The 9,930-nt window shown below is 38.2% G+C and overlaps 1 protein-coding gene across 4 annotated transcripts in view; it reads left to right on the top strand.

Moving 5' to 3' along the window:
* Positions 1-217: 217 nt before the first annotated feature.
* Positions 218-9,930, top strand: part of LOC127447500 (amyloid-beta A4 protein-like) — a 47,095-nt gene continuing 37,382 nt past the window's right edge. The window contains exon 1 of one of the 4 annotated variants that reach the window (XM_051709413.1): positions 218-463. In XM_051709413.1, the coding sequence (XP_051565373.1) occupies positions 401-463 (63 nt within the window). In that variant the 5' untranslated portion in view covers positions 218-400. The remainder of the gene's footprint in view (positions 464-9,930) is intronic. The other 3 variants (XM_051709411.1, XM_051709412.1, XM_051709410.1) reach the window with 3 other exon arrangements.

Here is a 9,930-nt window from a genome sequence, read left to right as displayed (position 1 = left end):
CAAAACTATTTACATTTTTATATAAGTACGGGTGTTACTTTAATGCCCCTAAAATGATGCTTAGTTTAAATCGGGATGAATGGAGAGTTACGGTTTTTCATTTATCTTTGCTCTGGTGTTCATTACTTCCAATATTTTGATGTATTGGCCTAATTCTGCGGTTTGCTCTTTGACCACTTCGAATGTAGAACTCCACTCTGTTTCACACTCTCTCCAGACCTCTGGTCAGCTGACTGACTTTCAAGGGAGCAGCTATGTGCAGTCGCTTTCTGTCTATCGCGCATTCTCATAAAGCACAACCAGCATAGGCGATAGGGAGCAGAAAATCCCGACAGAAATCCCCTGATCCGCTCAGGACATTATTTATCCATCTGGACGTGCTGCGTTAGGGAACACGGGCATGGCCATGGACCGTACGCCATTCCTGCTGTTAATACTGACGACTTTGTCGCTCGCCATCGAGGTAAGAATAGCGATTCTGTAATGGAGAGGGGGCTTCATTCTCCTCCATCGTGTTAGGACGGCCTGGCTGGCACCGAGGGAGGAAAAAAAACCGCAAATCAACATGCAGACATACATTTTGAGCGCTTCCTGATTGTCAGTGGCGTATTCTGGCGAGATATTACATCTCTCTCTAATGTAATATCTGTAGCCCTAATCCCAAGGGTTGATCATTGGTCTTATGAAATAGACTAAAAAGTGTTGGGTGGTGGCTTCTGGTGCAAGCAGGGTCGCCTGGTTTACACGTATGTGCATAACGGGCGAACTGTAGCTTGTGGAAGTGATTAATCATTCAGGAATTATTTTCACAGATGTGCTAATCTTGGACTTGTTTTAATATGGAGAATAACTGCACATGTTTGCCTGGAAGGAAAGACATTGTAGCCATCACATTCTAAGAATACTCGTGGCTTTGATACATTGTGACCTAAAAAAAATTGCACGCTGGAAATGCTGATCTGATGATTTTTATACTGCTCTGCTATGATGAGCGTTTTAGAGCACTTAAATGTAGATTAGATGAATATAAACTCATTATTTGCCTGGCATTCAGATGCGGATGGTGGAAACATCATCATCGAACATCAGTGACAGTTCTTTAATAGTGTCATGATGGCAGTGTTAAACAACACAATCCCTCATCACAGGCTGCAGTAACGACGTTCTCTTTGCTCGAAATATAGAATAACTACTATTTGGCCTGTCTGCAAGATTGCAGAGCTCCATGTTGGGTGAATAAATGCTGTGGCAGCAATCCGGAGGCGGCCTGAAGCATTCGAGCATGAGGAAAAACCTTATTCCTCTGCGGTGCCTTTAGCGCATGTTTTGTAAAGGAATTTGTTTTATGTCGGCCTGTTAAAATGCATTAATAATATGGGACTAGCTCATGCTCAGAAGGTTTTATGAGGAATATAAAAAAAGATGTTAGTTGACAAGCAAGATGGCGTCAGCGAACTGCGGCGTTTCATTTTTTTTTTTTTTAATCCAAATGTATCTAAAGGCTAAAAGATGGTTAATGGGTTATATGTACAATTTACTATACCGATATCACTTGCACGTGATAATTGTAAGTCTTCACTGACACCTTTTAGGCCTACTCAAATGTTCACACAGATTTTTGTAGGATTTTGTTCTGTGCAATTTTCCATAATATAAGCCTGGAGGTGGTGATGTTACAAGGATGTCCGAGGTGATTAGAATGAGAAAGTCTAGAACACACTTAACAAGTAAATAGGAAGGTAATATTTGTGTCCATGTTGGTTTCATGCACTTTTGAAAAACATTTATAGAATTTTCTACACACAAAAAAAAAAGTGTCAAGTGGTGTAACCTCCAAGTAAAAGGTATTAAAATAGCCTACTTGCACCTTGAAAAGGCTACATGTGAGTGTCAACAACTAAATAATTAATTAAAAAGTTTTCAAACAAGTTTTCAATGTAAAACTATATTTATTTTCACAAATATTAGTAATTTTTGAGTCTCGAATTTCAGTAAAGTAACTCCTTTTGACCTGAGCAAAATGTGCATTTTCATAAAAATGCCATTATAGATCATTTTTTTAAACTTCACACTGTCATGAGGGTCTCTGTTTTTTTGTTTGTTTTTGTCACATAACAACATAATGGCTGTCTTGCATGTTGGTTACACCACCTGACTTGAATTTGGTGGCCAATTTTGTTTTTAATAATAATATTAATATTAAAAAATATATTTGTTGCTTTTTTTTTTTTTTTTAAAGATTATTCCAAACTACTTATGCCAACATTTATTTTTTTCATGAAAATTTTAAAAATTTCCTGTTGAGCTTCTACTGAAACTTTATTTATTTATCTCTGGACGGTGACACAACTTATCAAAAGTTGTTGAAATCAAAAGTTGAAAACATGTGCATCATAGTAGAGGTGTATTCAAGTTACTGATTTGTGTGAATTGCATATTTTATTTATTTATTTATTTATTTATTTATTTATTTGACATACTTTGTAGAACTGGACGAAAAATGAGCATTGTGTCGTTGACTCAGATGCAGACTTCCAACTATGGGATAAGGTATAATTGTAACGAGCGATAGCGAGACAAACAGACCCGAATGCAGAGGAACAGTTCAAAGGACTTATTTACAATAAATATGAGCAGTCACTGTGGATGTCGAGGATCCTAGCACCGGCTGCAGCAGTGGAGACAGAGAGATGACAGAGAAGCACGCGCGCTGTGGCCGCGCTTGGGGCAGTCCGAGAAGAGTGTGTTCATAGAATGAGTGTGTGCATTGTGGAAGTCAGGAAAAGATTTGTGGAATCCTCCATCGAAGCTTAGTGAGGTGCAGAACGATGCCCAGCAGGGTAGGGCGATCTAGCTCCCGACACACGGGCAAAGACAAGGTATCCTCCGTGAAAACCCAGCTGACACGCAGCGAACTAGAAGGCAATCAAATACCCAACATGTAGGCAACCAGCAGATACACGAGACAGGACTAACTAGGCTAGTTACTTCACACCTAAGAACAATCTAGCAAAGACACTGAGAACACGAAGGGCTAAAGAAGGGAGTGAATTAGAGGAGAACAGGTGTTGCTCGGCACGCTAATCAGTGGCATGATCAGCGTTCCCCTGGGAACAATCAATGTTCCCATGGAAACGCCGATCTTGCATGCCGGCCACACCTGCGAGACATGGATGGAGAAAATAACAACATACAAAACAAACCGGCAAACTCACCGGAGCCGTGACAATAATATGGTACCCCTATGTTACAAGACATACGGCCCTTAGGATTTTTTCATTAAAGGTTTCACTTGTAGTGGTTGACCGATATGGGTTTTTTATTTGATGATGCCGATATCCAGAGAGCAGGGTGTCCGATAGGCCGATACAATGCCGATATATCATACAATTTAATATATTAAATAACATAAATATAAAATTGCTAAAAAAAATAATAATAAACTCTAGCACTATAGATAATCAATTTCACACAAAACAAAAAAATAATATAGTTTTTTAAATGGTAGGTAGCAGTTTCTTCAGATTTCTGTTTAGTCATCAAATTTTAGTAATTTATTTGCACATGAAGAAATTGTTAATATATTAGGAAGAAGGAAATAACAGTACACACAGTAGTCCAGCAATCATGAATGGCATGTCCATGTTGGCAATCGCATTTTCTCAAAAAATACAGAATCAAACCAATTTTACATACAGTACATGTGAATAAGACATTTACTTAGAGCATACGTGAAGCGCTTTTACCTTGGGCTGCATTCAAAATGTAGGCAGCTGACTTGCTACATTGCTGCCTAATCAGATAATGGCTTAACTGACCTCTGTTTTGAATGAATGGAACTCTTAAGGAAACTGGTCTCCGAGCAGTTTGAAAAGCACCTTATTTTCATCATACCTCCGTATACAACGGACGCAGCCTTGAAGTTGCACCCACACACTCGTGCAGATCCAGCACGTGCCTCAATCCCCCAGTTCCTGCCGCTGTAAAACACCCCACAGCATGATGCTACCCCCACCATGCTTCACTGTTGGGAAGGTATTGCACAGATGATGAACGGTGCCTGGTATCCTCCAGACATGATGCTTGTAATTGAGGCCAACCAGCTCAAGACCAGAGAATCTTGTTTCTCATAGTCTGAGAGTTCTTTAGGTGCTTTTTTGCAAATTCCAAGCAGGCTTTCATGTGTCTTGGATTGTCTCTCTTCACGTGGAATGTGAATGGGTTGGGGCACCCCATAAAAAGATGGAAGGTTATTTCTCTTCTTAAGCATAAGAAATATGATATAGTGTTTCTTCAAGAAATGCATCTTTCCCCACAGGAAGCTGAAAAATTTGGGAAGATATTGGGGTGGACATGTTTTCTTTAGTGCTGGCTCAAGTAAGAGCAGGGGAGTCATTACACTGATAAGTAATCATCTACAATTCAAATGTCTCAAACAGATTAAAGATAAATTAGGAAGAGTCATTATTGTTTTAGCAGAAATTCAGGGGCAGAGTCTTATTTTGGCTAATATTTACACACCTAATATTGATGATCAGGGCTTTTTTATAGATCTTGTAGGGATGTTGCAAGCCGTTGGCACCCCTCATGATATAATATTGGGAGGAGTCTTTAGTCTTTTGATGGACTCAGTCCTTGATCATAGTGAAGCAAGGGTGTGCAAGCCCCTAGAACAACAATGACACTTCACAGGATGTGTAAAAATCTTGGTCTTACAGATATTTGGAGACTTTTGAACCCACCAGAGCATGTTAGCAAAGCGGAGCGGTGTGACACTCTGCTCAATAACCCGCTCCATGCATGTGCACTTCGCTCAACCGCTCACGGCCCAAGCGGATGCTCTGCTCAAGTACCGCTCACGGCCCAAGCGGATGCTCTGCTCAAGTACCGCTCACACTCACCGGTAAAAAAGCATTCGCTCAAATCCCGCTCCGACATTAAATTTCTCTGTAGTATACTTGGTTCCAAACACGTACACAGGGGGTAGCTACAGTGGCCCAAACAACTGCCCATTTGCCCACATGGGCTGAGGTGCCCCTCTGGGTGAAATATGGACTATAGGCCAACATTTATTAAATTATCAAATGATTAGTAATGTACACATCTGAAATTATGTGATTGTATTGTTGTGTTTTTTTATATAAAATCTCGCTGTTTATTTTGGACTGGTTAACAACGGCTGATAGATAATCGGGTCAACCAGACCTTCGTTATCATTTGTAATCAGTCAAATATTTCTCTGTTAGCACATATGTCATTGAACATCTTCAAATAATGCCTTATAAAAATTCAGTTCTAAATTACCTTTATTTACTTTAAACAAGTCATCAAACACGCCTCTACAAGTGATAAAACATATGTGCGTTGGCACGGAAACTCGCATACGCACAAATTTGCGCTTTTCAGTTTAAACTGGACCCGAGTGATACAACCGACCCAGAAAACCAGAAAACCACAATCTTTTCAACTTTAAAGTTTGTTCGAGTCGTTTATGGCAATAATGAAAACATGGACTGGTACCAGGAAAAATATTGCAGGTAAAAGTGAAATTCATAATTGTTTTTCAGTTGTCTCCACAGAATGATTATACTGTAGATTTGATACATTAATAGGTTTCTGATTTAATGCTGTCAGACTTTGGGTATGTAAATTAAAATGATCAATTGCTCATCCTAATTTTGTGTTTAGTTTTAAAGGGCATATTAAGTTATCCAGAAAAGAGCAGTGAATGTTTTTCTCTTTTTCAGTGTTGTTGCTTTATTAATATTCCCTACAATTTTATATATATGAATCATATGCAATCTGAAGTACTGTGATTATTTATATGATAATTATTATATTAGTAGATACCATGTACCCCCTTTGTTTTTCATTGATATTTTTAAAGCATTATAAAGTGAATCTGGACTTTATATGTGTCAAACAATCATGCCTTGTGCATGCACTCTTTATATGTACAGCAAGGTTTAACAATGGATTTAACAAATAAAAAATACTGTCCTGCATAAAGTGAGATTTTGTCCAATATATATATATATATATATTAGATGAAATCATGTTAAATCATGCTAAAACAAATAAAATTAATTAATTCACAAATTACACTGCCTTTGTTTAAGAAAAGTTTTTTTCTAATGTACAATAATTTATAGGTTTTTGTCTGCGCATGAATGCAGCAAGCGATGTCGAAGATGTTATCTGCAACCACTAATCTAGAGTAATTTTTTTTTATGTTTCACTTATCGTTAAGGTGTGGATTTGGCTTTGGGAAACTGACCAGCAGTTATGTGCCACTTTATCCCAAAGCAGAAATCGAAAGCAACAGACGGTCGATTAAGTCGATTTATTCCACTATGAAATTCTCTATGTGAGAGCAGAAATCTTTACCAATCAAATGCTCAATTGTACAATAGAGGCATGAAAGCAGAAAGCTCCACCTGCAGATTAGGACACACTGATCCGCAAGATCATAAATGTTTATTGGTTTTGATGCAGGGATTTTTTGTGTGTTCGCTGGGATTCAAGGAAAAATGCTTTGCCAATATACAGTATTATTAAGCTTACATATTCAATTGAGGGTGCTCTAACTTTCGCAACCCTGCAGAACCGGGCCTGCATCTAGCTGGCAGCTGCACTGACATGATGGCTAAACAACAAGATACATTACTTATCTATTAATTTATTACCGAATAGTAGTGTAGCCTACTAGCTCACCTTTTGCTGCACTACCATGTTCGTGTAGCACATCCTCGTGCTCTCTGGCAAAGTGACATATACTATTTCAAAAGGAATATTTGCTAATTCTCACGGTCTCTCCACAGTCCGCACTCCCTTTTGATTTCCTCATTCTTAACTTTGATTTATAATTTGCATTTATGCTATTAGGTTTGCAACTTCATTAAAACAATGTTAGAGCTCCATAACCTCAGGCCTATTGCTTATTTCGCATATTCCCAAACCAGCATATCACGAAAAGCATTCTGGGTTGAGCGAGCGGAGCGGAATCTTCATAAAGGTGCTCTCCGCTCAGGTGGAATTATCACTGCTCTGCTCCGCTCACATGCTCTGGTAGGGACTATACATTTCTTTCATCAGTCCATAAGATTTACTCTAGAATAGATTTTTTTTAAGTTCCTCATTTCATCTGTTGTTGATTGCTGAATTGGAAACATTTTAGTCTCAGATCACGCCCTAGTGTGTTTAGAGGTGTTGCCACATATGGAGAAAAGGAAATCATATTATTGGTGCTTTAATGTATCCCTTTTGCAAAATCCTGAATTCCAACAAATGTTAAAGGCTGAAATCAATGTTTATATGGAGGTCAAGTGGTCCTCAGTATCCTCTGTGGGCATGGCTTTGGAGGCACTTAAGGCGGTTCTTAGGGGCCGGATCATACAGTATGCCTCATTCACCAAAAAATCCAAAGCACAAGAACTCGTGGAATTGGAAGGGAATATTAAAAGTGGCAAGGCAGAGCTAAAGTGCCGAATGTCGTCTAATGGCCTCAGAGAATTGACCCGATTGAAATACAGATATAATACTATTTTGTCACGGGAGGTGGAGTTTTGGCTATTCAAGGCAAGACAGTCATAGGGGGACAATGCAGGAAAACTTCTGGCTAGATATAAAAAACAGAGAGAGTCTTTTTCTACCATTCCCTCAGTGAAATCTGCTGGATTATCAGATATTAATAATGCTTTTAAAGAATTCTATCTTAGTTGTACGTCTTTGTCTACTGATGAGGATATTAGAAACTTCGTGGAACCATTAGAACTTCCTAAACTGATGGCTGAGCAAAAGAATTCTCTTGATTCTAAGATAACCTTGGAGGAGCTAGGCTCCGGGGCCAGAAGTTTTTTGGATACAGAGTTAATTGGTCTAAATCTGAAGCTTTGGCTCTGACAGAGTACTGCCCGGTAACAGCTTTTCAGCCGGGCGCCTTGCAGTGGCCCAAACAGGGCATTAAGTATTTGGGTATTTTATTCCCAGCAAATTTGTGTGATTTAGTTAGAGTTAATTTTGACCCTTTAATATAAAGGTTTTCGAGCGATGTGGGCAGGTGGGCTTCATTACATTCATCTATGATTGGGAAGGTTAATGTTATTAAAATTAATTGTATTCCAAAATTCAACTACCTGCTACAATCTCTCCCTATAGATATCCCCCTCTCTTATTTCAAGCAATTTGATAGCATAGCGAAGTCCTTCATTTGGAATGGTAAACGTCCCTAGATTGCATTTCAGTAAGTTGCATAGCCCGACTGACAAAGGTGGGCTAGGCCTACCCAAGATTTTGTTTTATTACTATGCATTCGGTCTCAGACATTTCACTCATTGGTTGCTTCCACCTGAGAGAGCCCCTCCCTGGTTTTGTATTGAACAGGAAGTTCTTGCCCCATTTCGCCATTACAAAGCACTTCCACTGTTTGTTATTCAGCACAAAAAGAAAAAAACAAAAACAACAATCCCATAATTTCTTAAATTGGATTGAACAGACTGGGTGGGTCTGGTTGTAAGGAACCTTTTGTGACAGTCAGGGTCGAGGTCAGACCAAAGAAAGAAACAAGAGCAGCCATTATTCTCTCTCTGCTACATATGTGTTTCCCTTGTCTTTTAGGTTCCTCTCTCATTTTTCAGAAAAGTCATCCTTCTGTGTCATTCATCTATCTCCCCTTTTCTATCTCTTTAAAATATTTATTCCCACCCAATTTCAAGAGATTACATTCTATTAATGCTTTTAATGGAATAGGGTTCTAATGTTTTATATTGTACCTTACATAACTGGCATTGTGGCTAAAGCAGATAACTGTTTGTTCACAAGAAACAAAGGCTTAGCCTCATTTGTCGGCTGATGCCACTTGCTTTGATATCCTGTTTCTAATGTCTAATGAAATGTATACATTTTTTAGCGAGACTTAAGTGTTCAAAAAGTGTCCAGATACTTTAGGGGGCCACTCAGGGGTGGATTATGACTAGTGAGGGCCCTGGGGCCAATTGTTTTTAGCATTTGAATTTAACAAATATGTTCCTACAGCGTCTATGGATGGGTTTGGTGAAACCCATGCAGAGCCCTGCTCCATAAACCTAATGTTAACCTAGTAATAGTATTAGTATAAAATAGTAATAATTATTTCCTAATGTTAACCTAGTAATAGTATTAGTATAAAATAGTAATAATTATTTTTTGACTCCCATTGAGGTAAATCATGCAGGTCACATTGGACAGCGCAATTTTTTTCATAGTACAAATTAAATACTAGATGTGTAATTCTATTTTCATTTTTAGATTCCAACCTTGTGAATAGTTTTGGTTGAAAATCTGTAGCTGACATGAAATTTTACACAGTGGCATCATAATGATACCATATGCAATTTCCTGACATCATATTATTGCTAGAATAAAGAATTGGACATTTTTAAAAAGCTAAAATGTGATTAAAATGATCTCCAATCATGTATCTGTAGAGGGTTGCAGTGCAGTGTACACATTGAACAATTTTGATCATAAATGCAACATTGCCAAATAATTAAAAAATACCTGTCATAAACACTAAAATCTGATTATACCATTGTGTGTATCAAAATAAAATAAAAACGCAATTCTTTCAAATATACACACTGCTTTATTGCTTATTTTTAAAGGCTATTGTTGGAATTGTATATTACTAACTTTCACTTTTTAAGCTGCATCCAACAAACTCTGCAAGCATTTAGACAGTTATGGCTTGCGCTGATGTATCTGTTCTTACTTTTCTGAATTATGAGGTGAGTACTATTCAGAAGTGATCATCCCTATACCCTATTCCCTTCAAAGACTTCACCCTCCACTGTGAGAGCTTTGGAAGGCTAAAAGGTGTGGGGCTCAAAAATAGTGGTCATTTTATTTGATTGGAAATTCTGTTTGGAACGACACTACAGCTTGGCTACCATT

This window comes from Myxocyprinus asiaticus, chromosome 10 (assembly GCF_019703515.2).
Source record: "Myxocyprinus asiaticus isolate MX2 ecotype Aquarium Trade chromosome 10, UBuf_Myxa_2, whole genome shotgun sequence".
NCBI lineage: Eukaryota > Metazoa > Chordata > Actinopteri > Cypriniformes > Catostomidae > Myxocyprinus > Myxocyprinus asiaticus.
This window is presented reverse-complemented; position numbering and strand designations above follow the sequence as displayed.